This window comes from Eschscholzia californica, unplaced genomic scaffold, assembly GCF_041429995.1.
Source record: "Eschscholzia californica isolate CP2 unplaced genomic scaffold, dmEscCali1.0.p SCAF_3, whole genome shotgun sequence".
Lineage (NCBI taxonomy): Eukaryota > Viridiplantae > Streptophyta > Magnoliopsida > Ranunculales > Papaveraceae > Eschscholzia > Eschscholzia californica.
This window is the reverse complement of record NW_028238420.1, coordinates 51,215,581-51,235,381: the sequence shown is the minus strand read 5'-3', so window position 1 is coordinate 51,235,381 and position 19,801 is coordinate 51,215,581. Positions and strand designations below refer to the sequence as shown.

General features: G+C 37.4%; 3 protein-coding genes across 3 annotated transcripts; all 3 read left to right on the top strand.

Annotated features, from left to right (window-relative positions):
- The first annotated feature begins 199 nt into the window (after positions 1-199).
- On the top strand, positions 200-925 carry LOC147551551 (uncharacterized). Its single transcript, XM_086671927.1, has one exon. It carries the CDS (start codon positions 200-202, stop codon positions 914-916), a length of 717 nt encoding a protein of 238 aa, XP_086528053.1. The 3' UTR covers positions 917-925.
- Positions 926-5,533: 4,608 nt separating this feature from the next.
- Positions 5,534-6,366, top strand: LOC147551550 (uncharacterized). Its single transcript, XM_086671820.1, has one exon. The coding sequence runs from the start codon at positions 5,534-5,536 to the stop codon at positions 6,248-6,250; it is 717 nt and encodes a 238-aa protein (XP_086527946.1). The 3' UTR covers positions 6,251-6,366.
- A 9,384-nt stretch (positions 6,367-15,750) lies between these two features.
- Positions 15,751-16,633, top strand: LOC147551549 (uncharacterized). Its single transcript, XM_086671611.1, has one exon. It carries the CDS (start codon positions 15,772-15,774, stop codon positions 16,486-16,488), a length of 717 nt encoding a protein of 238 aa, XP_086527737.1. The 5' UTR covers positions 15,751-15,771; the 3' UTR covers positions 16,489-16,633.
- The last annotated feature ends 3,168 nt before the right edge of the window (positions 16,634-19,801 follow it).

Here is a 19,801-nt window from a genome sequence, read left to right as displayed (position 1 = left end):
TTGTTTGTTTGTTTGTAAACCTAGATCAGGTCATTGACATTATAAACATGACATCAAAACTAAGTTGGTATTAAATTATTAGGCTTGTCCCCTGCTTCTAGCTACTATATAAGGTGCACTAATGGGTTCTTCTTCTTCATCAAAACTCAACTCTCATCTACATTTCATTACTTTCTTTCCTCTTAAACAAGAGCTAAAAATGGCTTACCACACTCGATCCATCAGCTTGCCCACAAGAACTAATCCTCTATCTATTACAGTTGAAGAACAATTGTGCCGATTAAGATCTTCCGAACTAGCCACTTCATCTTCATCATCCATCTCCCACAATGTGGTTGCTCTTAGAGAGTTATATGAATCAGTAGATGACTTGATTCAGGTGCAACAATATGAAAACTGCCTAGAAACAGTCTTGGACAAATCTCTCATGTTATTGGATGTTTGCTCCACTACTAAAGATGTTTTGTCTCAAATGAAAGAAACTGTACAAGATCTTCAATCTTCTATCCGTAGACGAGGAGATCTCAGTCTTGGAAATGAATACACAACCTCAAGAAAGAAGATGATTAAGGTCATCCGTAAGTGCATGGCTGATCTAAAAAAGATGCAAGATAAAAATGAAGTTGAAGCAACCACTGTGGCTATTTTTGAGTCTATTTTGTGCTTTCTATCTGGCTCAAAGCAAAACAACAAATCATTGATCTCCAAATTGATCGGCAACAAGCGAGTAGCATGCTACGAGGAGATGAGCGAAATTGAGAAGGTAGACATGGCATTGAAAGCCAAGGATATTAAAAATGCTCAAAAGTCAATAGAGACACTAGAAATGAGCATCCAAGATCTTGAAGAAGGACTTGAATCTCTATACAGATGTATGATCAAGAACAGAGTTTCACTTCTCAACATGAGCAACTAAGTCTAGAATTACTAGATCTATTCACCATTGATAGGCGTTATCCAAATTTTTTAGTACGGAAATGCCTATGTATAACTGTATGTACAATTTTGTAAATGATACTTAACAAGTAGAAAATCTCAATACAACAAACTGTTCTACTACAAATATTTGTTCATCTCTTTAATTTTATTCATTTCCATTTTTCTTTTTTACTTTGTTATACTTGAAAGATAATCATTAACTACTCATCGTCCCAATCTTCTTTTTTACGAGTAAAAAGTTTACACCAAACGTATCAAGTTGTTAAAATGAAACATTGACTTCTACTGAATCATATACGTGTAAAGATTCGAATTGTCATTGAGACAAGGGAACATCAATCACAAAAAGATCAGCGAGCAATACGATAATAATTAAGAATAAGACAATTAAAGAAAGTATTAACAATCAAATACTACATGTGCTAATAAATGCATTGACCTTGATTCAATCAAGTGAGCGTGTAAAGATTCCAATTGTTAGGAAGACAAGGGAACACCCATCTCCCTGAACAGATCATCTATTAATATGACTCTGACTTATATTAGGTCAATTTTGAAATTAAGGTTTTCAATATTGGAACTGTTTATTAGATCAGCCAATGTACTAGCTGATGGCTTTGGCCGAATTGACTAGAACAGTCTTACCCGCAACTGATATAATGTTCATTCTCCAAACTCGGTTGTTAAATCTTTTGCAAATCACTTGATCAATACGATATCATCATATGCTTGTTCACGTAATCACGTGTTCTTCATTGTCATAGTTATTATGTCTTTTGCTTTCTACACATCAACAGATTAATATATCAATAGTTATAAGTGCTACATATCTACAGAGATATCATTATGCACGAAGCAAGGCAACATAGCAAGATAATTCTCCTAGCTTACCAATATCACGATTGAATACCCCCGCAGTCGGGGTCACATATTATTCGGCTAGGAAGCCGTTCGGCCTTTGTTAGTGCGTAGGCAAACAACGCCTTATCGCACAGTTGACTACTGCAGTGTACACATGGATCCACGTAATATCTCGATAAGAGCTTTCGTAACTCTCCCTTCGTTATCACCGCCCATCGGGCTATCTTGTGATCTCAATACGCATCGAATAGTAAATCTCACCCAAGCAGTGATACACTTAGAATATGTCATGACTTACCCAAACGACTATAAAAACATCGTCGTGTAGCAGAGTCATATACTCAAGGCGACACAATTATCTCATCTTGAGGCGCGTCCTACCTCCGGCCAGATCTGACGCTTCCTCGCAAGGTAACTCATTAACCATTCGAAGAATACCCAAACATATGCATGAACCTATAATAATATTAAATGATCTGATAGGCTTCTAAAGCTAGAAGAACAGAGCCCTCCTAAAGGTCCCATCAACCCAAAGGAGAAAAGCTTTCTTGTGTCTCAAGGTAGAAGAAACCTCATTTAAAGCCAAGTTTTTACAAGTTTCCACTTTCAGGGATGAAATATTTTCTTATTAAGAAAATTCGGGTAAACACACTCTTTCATTTCAGTGAAAATATTGTAAGTATCAGTCACAACATAATTCAAAACACACACACTACTGGCTTAGCAGAATAAATAAACAAGCATGGCATTGGGTCGGTCCCCTAATCACTCCAAGGGCCGGAATAGCCCATCTCACATTCTCTCTTGACCCTATTCTGGGTAAACTGGAATAGTCGTTACCAAACGACTGCGCACGCACCGAGTGTAACCTTTGACATAATTCATGGCTAATCCATAACATAAAAATAAACAAGGGGATCAACCAATGCCCGTCGGAAAACAACCATTACACGTAACACAGATCAAACGATTACGTCTCCATGTTATACACGCAGCTGAAGTGATTCTGTCACCACGTGTTTACAATTCACACAAAGCCATCACACAACTCAAGCGATTTCGCCACCATGTAATTATTTTTCAGTAAAACCAATTTGTTTTGAAAAGATAAACATCCATAACAGAGAGCACACCACATATATTCACATCATATCATATCATGCCATAATTTGAAATAGAGAACGATAAAAAGAAGATAATAAAATATATATATATAAAGTGGCGAAACGGGAAATACCCGTGCTCCAGGTAAGATTCATAGGATCCTACCTCAGCTTGCGCTTTCAACGACGTCTCTTGAATAAGCTTCGTCACCCTTCAAGCTCTGGAATGCAATCCATTAGTCCTACTGAAATATAAAAGGAACAAAACGGTCATTTGACAATTACATAGCTATCAAGAGTCATCTTGTAATGTAAGAATGCATAAAATGAATGAAACTAAACTAAGAATGTCTTATCGGCGCCAAAGAGGTCACTGAGACGTTCCATTGAACAACTGATACACCTTATGAACCAAACCACAAACCATGAACTCTATTTTACATTTCCGGGTCTTCATAATCTAACAAATCATATAATGAACCAATAAGATGAATCTATAACTCAAATTGTCCATCAATGTGAAATATGACACAATTCGGGTAACCATCTTTATTCCAATTTATTTCCAAAACTAGCCCAATAATGAAATTTGAGCCGTAAAATAATTCGGCAGCAACCCGTCTATATATGGACACCCCAAGATAGTCTAAAACATTCTAAACATGATCCTAAACATAATCCATTCGAAAAAATCAAAGAATAACTGCTTCAAATTATAAATCCAAAAGAAACTATACCCAACTATATGGTTATCGACATAACTATCATAAAACCGTCAAATTCAGACGAAATAGAAAATTCCAAACCACTAGATATGTAGAAAGTCAAATAGAATTACCTGGAAGAAGTTTCACTGAATTTCGGCCACCAAACGCGAAATAATTAGACCGACAAATATCGAACTTCAAAATCCTAATTAAGCACCCTTCCACCATTTATATTTGTACCTGTTGGAACATGAGAGATAAGGAAGTGGAGGTAGAAACGTGGGTTGGTTTTGTACAAAAAAAAAAGTGGGGTTGCCACACGTTAGTCGTTACAAGACATTGATGCATCATGGAGATGTAATAAGTACGATAACCGTCTAATATAAACTGAGAATGAAAGGTCCAAAGCTCGACACCAAAGAGGTCTAAAGCCCGACAAATTATTACATTATTTATAGCCTAAACTACATAGGATAAATCTCGATGGCAACTGCATCATGTCACTTATTAAAGTGGCCATGTATAATATTAATTACTTTTCAGTCCCCAACTTATACATACCTCATACACAAGTCCCAGCATATATATAACCCACTAATTCAGCCCTCATTAGTTACTATATGACCCTCAATTTAACTTTTTTTTCTCTTCTTCCTTCCATAACCGTCCATGAAGAAAACTATATAGATTAGTCCCTAATAATTCGATAACAAAGAAATATGTCGAATACTAAACGATAGCCCAAACAGTGTCCGATCTTTTCTTGTGACTAGTCAAAATTCATAATTTTTCGAGAACTGCCCGATGAGCTGCCATAATCAACTAAAATAAATATTCAATACCAAACCCCAAAGAAACCACTAAATCCGCTCGACGCTCCAACTCGTCAGATTCTCTGACTTGAATGTCTGGGCGCTACACAAAATACTCACAAAAACAAACAAACAACAATGATCTACATTCGCGAAACTGCTCGGCATATCAAAATCGTAAAGATCGAGGCCCAGACTTCCAATACTAGACGTTCCTTCCTCTTTTGTGGTTGATTATCCGATCTCATTTTCATTTTGAACTGTAAGTAGAGTGATGTGTTCGGAAAAAAACATAAAACATTTTACAATATTCCGGTATGTATAAAATGAATTGTGTATAAGTGCGTTAACAGATTCAATTGATCTCGACCACTTCGCTGTCTTACAACTTATGTATTTTGCTTTTCTACATACAATTTTTGTTTTTGATTCACTTTTATATGCCCTAACACAATCATGTGAAAATACAATGCCAATGCAGGTGTATATATACTTGACTAGAGTTGGCATTTCTCAAACAACATGACATTGTCAATCTTGGAAATCATCTATCTGACTATCTCTATCTTGACATAAGGAAAGGAAACCAAATGTTGGGTCTGAATTTGAAGATTTGATACAAAGTACAGACACAAATAAATGTACAATCCAAGCTTCTTCTCAGACATTTGCTTTCTTATAACTTTGGCTTTATCACCATGATTCATATATATCATGTATACAATAATATATATATGAGAAGACAATGTTTGATGTAGTTTTTCTATTGTTTTCAAGCTACTCAAACGGACCTACTTACTTAGTTTTAAAAAAAATGGATGATTCTGTTGTAGATTCAAGAGACAAAGTAATAACATTTAGCTTAGAATATTTATCATTTTTAATCACCACCCAAAGCTGTCAAGATTCCAATTGTTTGTTTGTTTGTAAACCTAGATCAGGTCATTGACATTATAAACATGACATCAAAACTAAGTTGGTATTAAATTATTAGGCTTGTCCCCTGCTTCTAGCTACTATATAAGGTGCACTAATGGGTTCTTCTTCTTCATCAAAACTCAACTCTCATCTACATTTCATTACTTTCTTTCCTCTTAAACAAGAGCTAAAAATGGCTTACCACACTCGATCCATCAGCTTGCCCACAAGAACTAATCCTCTATCTATTACAGTTGAAGAACAATTGTGCCGATTAAGATCTTCCGAACTAGCCACTTCATCTTCATCATCCATCTCCCACAATGTGGTTGCTCTTAGAGAGTTATATGAATCAGTAGATGACTTGATTCAGGTGCAACAATATGAAAACTGCCTAGAAACAGTCTTGGACAAATCTCTCATGTTATTGGATGTTTGCTCCACTACTAAAGATGTTTTGTCTCAAATGAAAGAAACTGTACAAGATCTTCAATCTTCTATCCGTAGACGAGGAGATCTCAGTCTTGGAAATGAATACACAACCTCAAGAAAGAAGATGATTAAGGTCATCCGTAAGTGCATGGCTGATCTAAAAAAGATGCAAGATAAAAATGAAGTTGAAGCAACCACTGTGGCTATTTTTGAGTCTATTTTGTGCTTTCTATCTGGCTCAAAGCAAAACAACAAATCATTGATCTCCAAATTGATCGGCAACAAGCGAGTAGCATGCTACGAGGAGATGAGCGAAATTGAGAAGGTAGACATGGCATTGAAAGCCAAGGATATTAAAAATGCTCAAAAGTCAATAGAGACACTAGAAATGAGCATCCAAGATCTTGAAGAAGGACTTGAATCTCTATACAGATGTATGATCAAGAACAGAGTTTCACTTCTCAACATGAGCAACTAAGTCTAGAATTACTAGATCTATTCACCATTGATAGGCGTTATCCAAATTTTTAGTACGGAAATGCCTATGTATAACTGTATGTACAATTTTGTAAATGATACTTAACAAGTAGAAAATCTCAATACAACAAACTGTTCTACTACAAATATTTGTTCATCTCTTTAATTTTATTCATTTCCATTTTTCTTTTTTACTTTGTTATACTTGAAAGATAATCATTAACTACTCATCGTCCCAATCTTCTTTTTTACGAGTAAAAAGTTTACACCAAACGTATCAAGTTGTTAAAATGAAACATTGACTTCTACTGAATCATATACGTGTAAAGATTCGAATTGTCATTGAGACAAGGGAACATCAATCACAAAAAGATCAGCGAGCAATACGATAATAATTAAGAATAAGACAATTAAAGAAAGTATTAACAATCAAATACTACATGTGCTAATAAATGCATTGACCTTGATTCAATCAAGTGAGCGTGTAAAGATTCCAATTGTTTAGGAAGACAAGGGAACACCCATCTCCCTGAACAGATCATCTATTAATATGACTCTGACTTATATTAGGTCAATTTTGAAATTAAGGTTTTCAATATTGGAACTGTTTATTAGATCAGCCAATGTACTAGCTGATGGCTTTGGCCGAATTGACTAGAACAGTCTTACCCGCAACTGATATAATGTTCATTCTCCAAACTCGGTTGTTAAATCTTTTGCAAATCACTTGATCAATACGATATCATCATATGCTTGTTCACGTAATCACGTGTTCTTCATTGTCATAGTTATTATGTCTTTTGCTTTCTACACATCAACAGATTAATATATCAATAGTTATAAGTGCTACATATCTACAGAGATATCATTATGCACGAAGCAAGGTGGTACCAGAGCCTTGTTGAGATTGAAAGAAGAGAAGATGAGATCGAGAAGTGGTACGGTCAAATCAGGAAAATATGAGATAGAGAAGTTCAATGGGAAAAACGATTTTTCTTATTGGCGGATGCAGATGAAGAATCTGCTAATCTCGCAGAAATTACACAAGACGTTGACGGGAAAGAAACCAGGAGATATGTCAGATGAGGATTGGGAGGAGTTAGATCTCGAAGCACGGGCTACCATTATGTTGTGTCTTGAGAGGGACGTGGCGTTCCTAGTAGACGGAGAAACAACGGCGGCGGGTGTGTGGTTAAAGCTAGAAAGCAGTTTCATGACGAAAACTTTAACGAATCGGGTCTACTTAAAATCCAAATTATTCACATGTAGAATGGAAGAGGGTTCTTCTATTCAGGAATATGTGAATAGGTTTGACAGGATTATCTCAGATTTGAAGGATATTGATGTTAAGGTTGAGGATGAGGACCAAACCCTCATATTGTTACTTTCATTACCTAAATCCTATGAGAACCTTGTTCAAACTTTGATGCTTGTTGGTGATAGTCTAAGCATGGAAGAGACGAGAAATTCGCTATTAGCGGATGACCTTCGTAAGGTTGCTACTAGCAGTATGGCGTCGGGTGGAGTAGACAAGGATCAAGCACAAGGGTTGTTTGTAACGAGGGGGAGGAGTAATGAAAGGGGAAAGAGAAAGGGCGGGAAATCTAGATCCAAATCTAGAGGCTCTTTCAAGAAAACGTGTTTTAGTTGTGGTGAGCTTGGCCACTTTAAAGCGGCTTGTCCAAAGAGAAAGTTGAAGCAAAAGAACGAAGGCTACAAGGAGAAACAAGAGATGCAAGAGGCGGGATATGTGTCAGAAGAGGCGGACGAATGTTTCTCGATGACAGAGGTGTCTGAGAAGATCTTCGATAAGTGGATGCTTGATTCAGGGGCGTCACACCATATATGCCCAAATAGGGAGTGGTTTACTACCTATAGGAGTATAGATGGTGGTACAGTTATACTGGGTTATGATAGTATATGTAAAACTGTGGGACTCGGAACAATACGTATCAAGATGCACGATGGAGTGGTGAGAACATTGACGGACGTAAGACACATACCCGATCTGCGGAAAAATCTAATTTCCCTTGGTGTGTTGGAGCGGAACGGCTGTAAGATAATTATAGAGAATGGCTCCATAAAAGTCGTTAAGGGTTCTTTGGTGGTAATGAGAGGTACTCGTTACGGTAATTTATACAAACTTTTGGGGACAACAATTACGGGAGATGTAGCAGTAGGAATCAGTGGAAGGGATCCAACGGCTAGTACGAGGCTTTGGCATATGCGCCTTGGGCATATGTCAGAAAAGGGTCTATCTTTGATGTGCGGGAAAGGCTTGTTGAAGGACATGAAGAAGCCTTGCATGGAGTTTTGTGAGCATTGTGTGTTCGGGAAGGCACACAGGGTGTCGTTCTCTACAAGCAAGCACAGGAGCAAAGAGGTATTAGACTACGTACACACCGATGTCTGGGGACCGGCAAAGTTACCTTCCAAAGGTGGTTCCAGGTATTTTGTTACATTCGTTGATGATCATTCGAGATTTGTCTGGCTTTATTTTCTGAAGCATAAGAATGAGGTATTCAACACATTCCTGGTGTGGAAAGCAATGGTTGAGAACAAAACTGGTCGAAAGCTGAAGACGTTAAGGTCGGATAATGGGACCGAGTACACGGATGGGGCATTCAAGGAGTTTTGTAATCAGGAAGGCATTGTGAGGCACTGGACAGTAGTAAACACACCTCAGCAGAATGGAGTCGTAGAGAGATTGAACCGTACACTACTTGAGAAGGCTAGATGTATGCGCTCCAATTCGGGACTAGGCGTAGAATGGTGGGCAGAATCTGTTGCTACAGCTTGTTATATTGTGAACAGGTCTCCACATTCTTCTTTAGATGGCGGCATACCTTACGAGGTGTGGTCAGGTGAACATGCAGATTACGGGAGACTTAAGGTTTTCGGTTGTACGGCCTATTACCATGTTAAAGGTAACAAACTTGACAATAGAGCAAAGAAGGCAATTTTCTTAGGATATGCTATAGGAGTCAAGGGTTATCGGCTATGGTGTACGGAAGACAAGAAGTTTGTAATCAGCAGAGATGTGGTGTTTGATGAGTCATCTATTGTAGCTATGGCGGAAGCTACGGTGCCTAGTTGTGGTGATGTTGGGTCTACTAAAGCTCAAGTAGTGGAAGTAGAAGCCGAAGACCAACGGGTTTCTAGGAATCATGATCAGGTGGAGCATCAGGATAATACTCAGGATGAGAAAATTGATGAACCCGATCATGAGGAGGTTCAAGGGGAAGGTACACAAGTTTTACAACAACAACAGCAGGATGTTTCGGTACACACTAGGCCGAAACGGTTATATAAGCCGGTACAGAGGTTAGGGTCAGACAAACCTCTTAGACATTATGGGCAGGCAAATCTTGTTGAATATGCACTCTCGGTGGAAGACGACGAGCCGGTCACCTTCAAACAAGCTATTACCGCGGAGGATAGAGAGAGTTGGTTGGTTGCTATGCAAGAAGAGATGGAGTCTCTTCACAAGAACAAGACATGGGAGGTTGTCCCATTGCCCGAAGGTAAGTCTGTTATTGGTTGTAAATGGGTGTACAAGAAGAAAGAGGATTCTTCCGAAATCAAGGGTACAAGGTATAAGGCAAGACTAGTGGCCAAGGGTTATGCACAGAAAGAAGGGGTCGACTATAATGAGATTTTCTCACCAGTCGTGAAACATACTTCTATTCGGGTGCTATTGAGTATTGTTGCTCATAGTGATCTTGAGCTGGAACAACTCGATGTTAAAACCGCCTTCTTGCACGGAGATTTGGAAGAAGAAATTTATATGGCTCAACCTGAGGGATACAAGGTTGAGGGTAAAGAAAATCAAGTATGTCGTTTGAGGAAGTCTCTTTACGGATTGAAACAATCCCCTCGCCAATGGTACAAACGATTTGATTTTTTCATGCTAAAGCATGGTTTTCGCAGAAGTGACTATGATTGTTGTGTATACATCAAGAAGCTTCGCGAAGGTGACTTTATTTATCTCCTTTTGTATGTGGATGACATGCTTATTGCTTCTCGAAGCATGGTGGAGATAAATAAGTTGAAATCTCAACTCAGTCAAGAGTTTGAGATGAAAGACATGGGCGCTGCAAAGAAGATACTGGGAATGGAGATTAAGAGAGAGCGGTCAAGTAAGAAACTGTACTTGAATCAGAAAGGTTACATCGAACGAGTAGTTTCTCGATTCGGGATGCAGAATGCGAAGGCGGTGTCAACACCTTTGGCACCACACTTCAGGCTCTCGGGAAAACAATCTCCCACTACTACGGTGGAGAAGGATCATATGGATCGTATACCGTATGCTAGTGCAGTTGGCAGTTTGATGTACGCTATGGTGTGTACTCGTCCAGATATTTCACAGGCGGTCAGTGTGGTTAGTAGGTTTATGGCAAACCCGGGGAAGACACATTGGGAAGCTGTGAAGTGGGTCTTGAGGTACTTGAAAGGTACTGTTGATACAGGTTTGTGCTTTGGTGGAGACACATGTCAGGTAAGCGGTTATGTTGACTCAGATTATGCTGGCGATCTAGATAGAAGACGATCTACTACTGGTTATGTATTTAGGGTACATGGTGCTCCAGTTAGTTGGCGATCGATGTTACAATCTACAGTTGCGTTATCTACTACGGAGGCCGAGTATATGGCTATGGCCGAGGGTGTGAAGGAAGCATTGTGGTTGTGGGGTCTTCTGGATGATCTAGGGATTAAGCAGGAGTGCGTGGATGTATGGTGTGATAGTCAAAGTGCAATCCACTTGGCGAAGAATCAGGTTCATCATGCTCGCACTAAGCATATCGATGTCAGATATCACTTTGTACGAGATGTCATAGAGGAAGGTGATGTTTCTCTCATGAAGGTACACACAGATGAGAATCCCGTGGATATGTTGACTAAAGTGGTGACATGTAGCAAGTTTCAGCATTGCCTGGAATTGCTACAAATCGGCTCGTGTTAAGTTGCCCGAAAGGGCGTACTGGCGACAAGGTAATCTTTATGTGAAGGGTAGGTAGAACTACGGTAGGCTTGATCCTGTAAAAGGGTACGTAGGCAACCATGGTCATATGGTGCAGCCGGTTGAAGTTACAAGAAGCAGATATATCTTACAAGGAGTATCCTGGTGTTCGTCCAAAATTTGAAGTATATCAAATTGTGTACGAGGTGGAGAATTGTAAGAGGCGGTTTCTGAATGTGGATTGAGGCAGTTTCCAAAATTCTTTATAGGCGGTTTTTGAGAAAACTTGGAAACTCAATTGGAGGTTTGCCTGCTTATGGCGGTTTCTAATTTTTGGAATTGGTTTCCAAAATTGGAGAATTCCACCGGCTTATATTATAATATAAATAGGGGGCATTGAGTGCTTGTTTAACATCAACCAACACAAGCAACAACAACTCTTCTTTAGAGAGCTAGAGAGAGAGCTAGAGAGAGAGAGCAAGAGTGAGAGAAATTTTTCATAGTTTTTGAGCGGTGTTAAATTTCTCGGTCGTCGAAGATTTAGTATAGAAGGTTAAATTCTATACGGTACCATCTTGGGACGAACTTGCGGATTGTGTTAGTCGTCTTCATCTATCCTTCAATAAAGATTTCTTGTTCGCCCGAGGACGTAGGCTTTAAAGCCGAACCTCGTTAAATTCTGTTCGCATATTTAGATTTTGGCTTAGCTTTACGATTAATCTTCATAGTCGGATCAATTTCTAGGATAGGTTCGATAGCTTCCGCGACTTTTAATTATAACACAAGGCAACATAGCAAGATAATTCTCCTAGCTTACCAATATCACGATTGAATACCCCCGCAGTCGGGGTCACATATTATTCGGCTAGGAAGCCGTTCGGCCTTTGTTAGTGCGTAGGCAAACAACGCCTTATCGCACAGTTGACTACTGCAGTGTACACATGGATCCACGTAATATCTCGATAAGAGCTTTCGTAACTCTCCCTTCGTTATCACCGCCCATCGGGCTATCTTGTGATCTCAATACGCATCGAATAGTAAATCTCACCCAAGCAGTGATACACTTAGAATATGTCATGACTTACCCAAACGACTATAAAAACATCGTCGTGTAGCAGAGTCATATACTCAAGGCGACACAATTATCTCATCTTGAGGCGCGTCCTACCTCCGGCCAGATCTGACGCTTCCTCGCAAGGTAACTCATTAACCATTCGAAGAATACCCAAACATATGCATGAACCTATAATAATATTAAATGATCTGATAGGCTTCTAAAGCTAGAAGAACAGAGCCCTCCTAAAGGTCCCATCAACCCAAAGGAGAAAAGCTTTCTTGTGTCTCAAGGTAGAAGAAACCTCATTTAAAGCCAAGTTTTTACAAGTTTCCACTTTCAGGGATGAAATATTTTCTTATTAAGAAAATTCGGGTAAACACACTCTTTCATTTCAGTGAAAATATTGTAAGTATCAGTCACAACATAATTCAAAACACACACACTACTGGCTTAGCAGAATAAATAAACAAGCATGGCATTGGGTCGGTCCCCTAATCACTCCAAGGGCCGGAATAGCCCATCTCACATTCTCTCTTGACCCTATTCTGGGTAAACTGGAATAGTCGTTACCAAACGACTGCGCACGCACCGAGTGTAACCTTTGACATAATTCATGGCTAATCCATAACATAAAAATAAACAAGGGGATCAACCAATGCCCGTCGGAAAACAACCATTACACGTAACACAGATCAAACGATTACGTCTCCATGTTATACACGCAGCTGAAGTGATTCTGTCACCACGTGTTTACAATTCACACAAAGCCATCACACAACTCAAGCGATTTCGCCACCATGTAATTATTTTTCAGTAAAACCAATTTGTTTTGAAAAGATAAACATCCATAACAGAGAGCACACCACATATATTCACATCATATCATATCATGCCATAATTTGAAATAGAGAACGATAAAAAGAAGATAATAAAATATATATATATAAAGTGGCGAAACGGGAAATACCCGTGCTCCAGGTAAGATTCATAGGATCCTACCTCAGCTTGCGCTTTCAACGACGTCTCTTGAATAAGCTTCGTCACCCTTCAAGCTCTGGAATGCAATCCATTAGTCCTACTGAAATATAAAAGGAACAAAACGGTCATTTGACAATTACATAGCTATCAAGAGTCATCTTGTAATGTAAGAATGCATAAAATGAATGAAACTAAACTAAGAATGTCTTATCGGCGCCAAAGAGGTCACTGAGACGTTCCATTGAACAACTGATACACCTTATGAACCAAACCACAAACCATGAACTCTATTTTACATTTCCGGGTCTTCATAATCTAACAAATCATATAATGAACCAATAAGATGAATCTATAACTCAAATTGTCCATCAATGTGAAATATGACACAATTCGGGTAACCATCTTTATTCCAATTTATTTCCAAAACTAGCCCAATAATGAAATTTGAGCCGTAAAATAATTCGGCAGCAACCCGTCTATATATGGACACCCCAAGATAGTCTAAAACATTCTAAACATGATCCTAAACATAATCCATTCGAAAAAATCAAAGAATAACTGCTTCAAATTATAAATCCAAAAGAAACTATACCCAACTATATGGTTATCGACATAACTATCATAAAACCGTCAAATTCAGACGAAATAGAAAATTCCAAACCACTAGATATGTAGAAAGTCAAATAGAATTACCTGGAAGAAGTTTCACTGAATTTCGGCCACCAAACGCGAAATAATTAGACCGACAAATATCGAACTTCAAAATCCTAATTAAGCACCCTTCCACCATTTATATTTGTACCTGTTGGAACATGAGAGATAAGGAAGTGGAGGTAGAAACGTGGGTTGGTTTTGTACAAAAAAAAAAGTGGGGTTGCCACACGTTAGTCGTTACAAGACATTGATGCATCATGGAGATGTAATAAGTACGATAACCGTCTAATATAAACTGAGAATGAAAGGTCCAAAGCTCGACACCAAAGAGGTCTAAAGCCCGACAAATTATTACATTATTTATAGCCTAAACTACATAGGATAAATCTCGATGGCAACTGCATCATGTCACTTATTAAAGTGGCCATGTATAATATTAATTACTTTTCAGTCCCCAACTTATACATACCTCATACACAAGTCCCAGCATATATATAACCCACTAATTCAGCCCTCATTAGTTACTATATGACCCTCAATTTAACTTTTTTTTCTCTTCTTCCTTCCATAACCGTCCATGAAGAAAACTATATAGATTAGTCCCTAATAATTCGATAACAAAGAAATATGTCGAATACTAAACGATAGCCCAAACAGTGTCTGATCTTTTCTTGTGACTAGTCAAAATTCATAATTTTTCGAGAACTGCCCGATGAGCTGCCATAATCAACTAAAATAAATATTCAATACCAAACCCCAAAGAAACCACTAAATCCGCTCGACGCTCTAACTCGTCTGATTCTCTGACTTGAATGTCTGGGCACTACATAAAATACTCACAAAAAGAAACAAACAACAATGATCTACATTCGCGAAACTGCTCGTAAAGATCGAGGCCCAGACTTCCAATACTACACGTTCCTTCCTCTTTTGTGGTTGATTATCCGATCTCATTTTCATTTTGAACTGTATTTAGAGTGATGTGTTCGGGAAAAAACATAAAACATTTTACAATATTCCGGTATGTATAAAATGAATTGTGTATAATGCGTTAACAAATTCAATTGATCTCGACCACTTCGCTGTCTTACAACTTATGTATTTTGCTTTTCTACATACAATTTTTGTTTTTGATTCACTTTTATATGTCCTAACACAATCATGTGAAAATACAAAGCCAATGCAGGTGTATATATACTTGACTAGAGTCGGCCTTTCTCAAACAACATGACATTGTCAATCTTGGAAATCATCTATCTGACTATCTCTATCTTGACATAAGGAAAGGAAACCAAATGTTGGGTCTGAATTTGAAGATTTGATACAAAGTACATACACAACTAAATGTACAATCCAAGCTTCTTCTGAGGCATTTGCTTTCTTATAACTTTGGCTTTATCACCATGATTCATATCATATACACAATAATATATATATATATATATATATATATATATATATGAGAAGACATTGTTTGATGTAGTTTTTCTATTGTTTTCAAGCTACTCAAACTGACCTACTTACTTAGTTTAAACAAAAATGGATGATTCTGTTGTAGATTCAAGAGACAAAGTAATAACATTTAGGTTAGAATATCAGTAGGGGATCTCAAGATCACACATGCAATATTTATCATTTTTAATTACCACCCAGAGCTGTCAAGATTCCAATTGTTTGTTTGTTTGTTTGTAAACCTAGATCAGATCATTGACATTATAAACATGACATCAAAACTAAGTTGGTATTAAATTATTATGCTTGTCCCCTGCTTCTAGCTACTATATAAGGTGCACTAATGGGTTCTTCTTCTTCATCAAAACTCAACTCTCATCTGCATTTCAGTACTTTCTTTCCTCTTAAACAAGAGCTAAAAATGGCTTACCACACTCGATCCATCAGCTTGCCCACAAGAACTAATCCTCTATCTCTTACAGTTGAAGAACAATTGTGCCGATTAAGATCCTCTGAACTAGCCACTTCATCTTCATCATCCATCTCCCACAATGTGGTTGCTCTTAGAGAGTTATATGAATCTGTTGATGACTTGATTCAAGTACAACAATATGAAAACTGCCTAGAAACAGTCTTGGACAAATCTCTCATGTTATTGGATGTTTGCTCCACTACTAAAGATGTTTTGTCTCAAATGAAAGAAACTGTACAAGATCTTCAATCTTCTATCCGAAGACGAGGAGATCTCAGTCTTGGAAACGAATACACAACCTCAAGAAAGAAGATGATTAAGGTCATCCGTAAGTCTTTGGCTGATCTAAAAAAGATGCAAAACAAAAATGAAGTTGAAGCAACCACTGTTGCTATTTTTGAATCTATTTTATACTTTCTATCTGGATCAAAGCAAAACAACAAATCATTGATCTCCAAATTGATCGGCAACAAGCGAGTAGCATGCTACGAGGACATGAGCGAAATTGAGAAGGTAGACATGGCATTGAAAGCCAAAGATATTAAAAGTGCTCAAAAGTCATTAGAGACACTAGAAATGAGCATCCAAGATCTTGAAGAAGGACTTGAATCTCTATACAGATGTATGATCAAGAACAGAGTTTCACTTCTCAACATGAGCAACTAAGTCTAGAATTACTAGATCTATTCACCATTGATAGGCATTATCCAAATTTTTAGTACGGAAATGCCTATGTATAATTGTATATACAATTTTGTAAATGATACTAAACAACAGAAAATCTCAATACAACAAACTGTTCTACTACAAATATTTGTTCGTCTCTTTTATTTTATCCATTTCCATTTTTCTTTTTTACTTTGTTTTATTGGAAAAAATAATCATTAACTACTCATAGTTCCAATCTTACACAGAAAAAGTTTACACCAAACGTATCAAGTTGTTAAAATGCAACATTGACTTCCATTAAATCATATACACGTGTAAAGATTCGAATTGTCATGGAGACAAGGGAACATCAATCACGAAAAGATCAGCGGGCAATACGATAATCATTAAGATGAGACAATTAAAGAACGTATTAACAATCAAATAATACATGTGCTAATAAATGCACCTTTATTCAATTATACGAGCCTGTAAAGATTCCAATTGCTAGGAAGACAAGGGAACAACCATCTCACTGAGCAGATCATCTATTGCTGTGTTATTATTAATATGACCTTGATTTAATCAAACTGAGGTGTGAAGATTTCATCCGTTAGGTTAAAATGGAACTTGATTTACTCATATAGGGTTTAAGACTTGAATATAATAGAAAATAGGTCTCGGGTCCTTTTACATTTTGCCCAATTTTACCCACACATTTGAGTTTTAAGTACAACCATTCCCAAATCTGATTTCTTGGTCTCTGTCCTATCCAATTTTTCAAACCGAAAACCACCTCTTTCCTTTCCTACAAGACCTTCTAATGATTTTTTATTTTGTTCTGAGTAAAACTATATGTTTCATTCTTACGCATTACATGATTTGAGACTTTTGACTCCTTTGAGTATGACATGTATTTACTAAAGTAAATTAAAACATAAAACTTACGAAGTAAAGACAACATGAAGGAAAATGAGTACAATATTTCAAAAATAAAAGACCCTAAAGGTCACAAATATAAAGATCCTAAAGATCACGAATGAGAAGACCCTAAAGATCGTGAACTTATCATGCTAAACTAAGAAGGATGAACCAAGTAGAGATGAATGACGGTTGCATCAAGAACACTACCAAAGTTTCTCGGAGGAGAATTACGAATGTCACCAGAAACATTGACATTGGATTTAAAGGTGAAGATTGAGTTATTCCATAACTTTTATCTTCTTGAGCGAATCTTCTTTCAAAAATCAATCAACGAATCTTCGTTTAAAAATCAATCAACGTTGCCGTATGATGCTCATCTCTCTTTTCTTTCTGTAAGATATCTTCAATTTAGTGAAATGGAAGAAAAAAACCCCTGAAGATCGAAAAACCGCCATCATACCAAGTACCTCTTTCCCCCTTCCTCATCAGTAAAAGACGAAGAAAGATGTAAAAAACAAAAGAAAACTTAAGCTAATACTAAATAGGGGGCTCTCCTTCAAATCCGCCGGAAATCGAAGATCGCATAAGTAATCTCTGCAAAAACGGTTTTAGAGAGAGAGAAAAGTCCTTTTGATGAATTTTTATTGCATTAGGAAGAGGGTTCTTTTTCTCTGATGCCTATTTCTCTCACACCCTTCCAAACCGAAAACCACATTCAATCTACTTTTTTCTCGGTCAAACCATAATATCATTCATAAGTGATAACAATCATAAAATTACATGGTAGATAATTGGTATTCCTTTAAGAACTACATGAGAGTTACATAAGATAAGTTCATAGAACTTCCGAATGTAAAGTGCCTCATAAAGGGAAAGAAATTGACAAGACACAGGCTTAATAAAAAACCCTAAAGGTCGAAAAGAGAGATCCTGAAGATTGAGAATGAAAAGACCCTAAAGGTCGATAAAATTATTGAACAACAACATAAATCCCTCCAAATCAGAGTTCCACTGCCGTCATCACCGGAAAAATCGCACCACTGAAAGACCGCTGCTACTATGAGGAAACCACCGTTATTACCCGAAAGCCACCATGACCAAACCAGAAAACCACCACCATCTCAAACCACAAAACAACCCACCACCATCACCGTTGAAGAACCACTAGAGAACCACCACAACCACGAACTCAGACCACCACCATCACTTTCGGTGAAACCACCGCCACCACCATACACAGCAAGTCGAACCGCCACCACCATATACAACATACTATGGATTTGTGAAACCCTAGAAACTTATCACAGAGAGATAATAAAACTATTATTAGAACACAAAAAGGAATCCGGCGAAGGGAGGACCCTTCGCAGGAGATGCAAACGACGAAGACTGGAATATTAAACTCTAAAACGGTTAGAGAGAGGAAAAGAGAGAGGGAGAGAGAGAGAGCTTTGGAGAGGGGGAGACCTCAGGACATTTATATTCAATCTACTTTCAAACATAATGTTTACCACATTCAAACCACCCACTTCATGGTCATTAATAGCAGAAAATATTCCCTCAACCTACTAATGCATTTTTGGACTTACTTTGACAAAAAAGCAAATTGCATTTCAGAAAATCTAAAATACAAAACGCATTTCCTTATTTGTTTCCAAGTGATAAAAGTAATTATGTTTGTGGGCGAACCCCAGATTGTTCATGAAATTTATAACATATACAACTACTCCCTCAAAATGTCAGTGGAAGGATTGGGTTCCTCCGTGAAGATCAAATTTCATTGCACGTTCCTAAATGTTGTCAGCAAAACCTTAGTTGTTCAATATAAATTCAAAATATGTAAAGACATAAATATTATCAAACTAAAATGTTTACCAGATGCAAGTTGTAAAGTGTGGAGTTGATAGAGAGGGATATTCTCTATAGTTATTTAATATTAAGAGTTTCTATATTTTAGAAGATATTCTATAGTTATCTAATATTAAAAGTTTCCATATTTTAGAGTTTCTAAGTAATTTAGGATCAGTTTTCATATTTCTATATTTCTAAATATAGAGTCCTAGTTGAAGTTTAATTAGAAGTCCTAGTTAGAGTCAAAATTCTCTAATTGTAGCCTATATATATGGTTGAGTTCATAGTAGTTAGGATATGAATATGAATTTTGAAGTTATTAATAAAGTTTTCTATTAGTATTACGTTTATCATTCGCTGGCCTAGAGAAGGACTTAGGTTCTTATTTATTGGTATCCAGAGCAGACGCTCCTATCATTCGCTTTCGCATTACAAAAAAAATGGAGAAGCAATTATGTAAATTGGCGAAGAAGATGACGGTAAATCAATCGTTATTGATTGAGAAGATTAGTCGATTGGTCGAATATAGAGAGATTGTGTCTCAAAGAGGAGATCG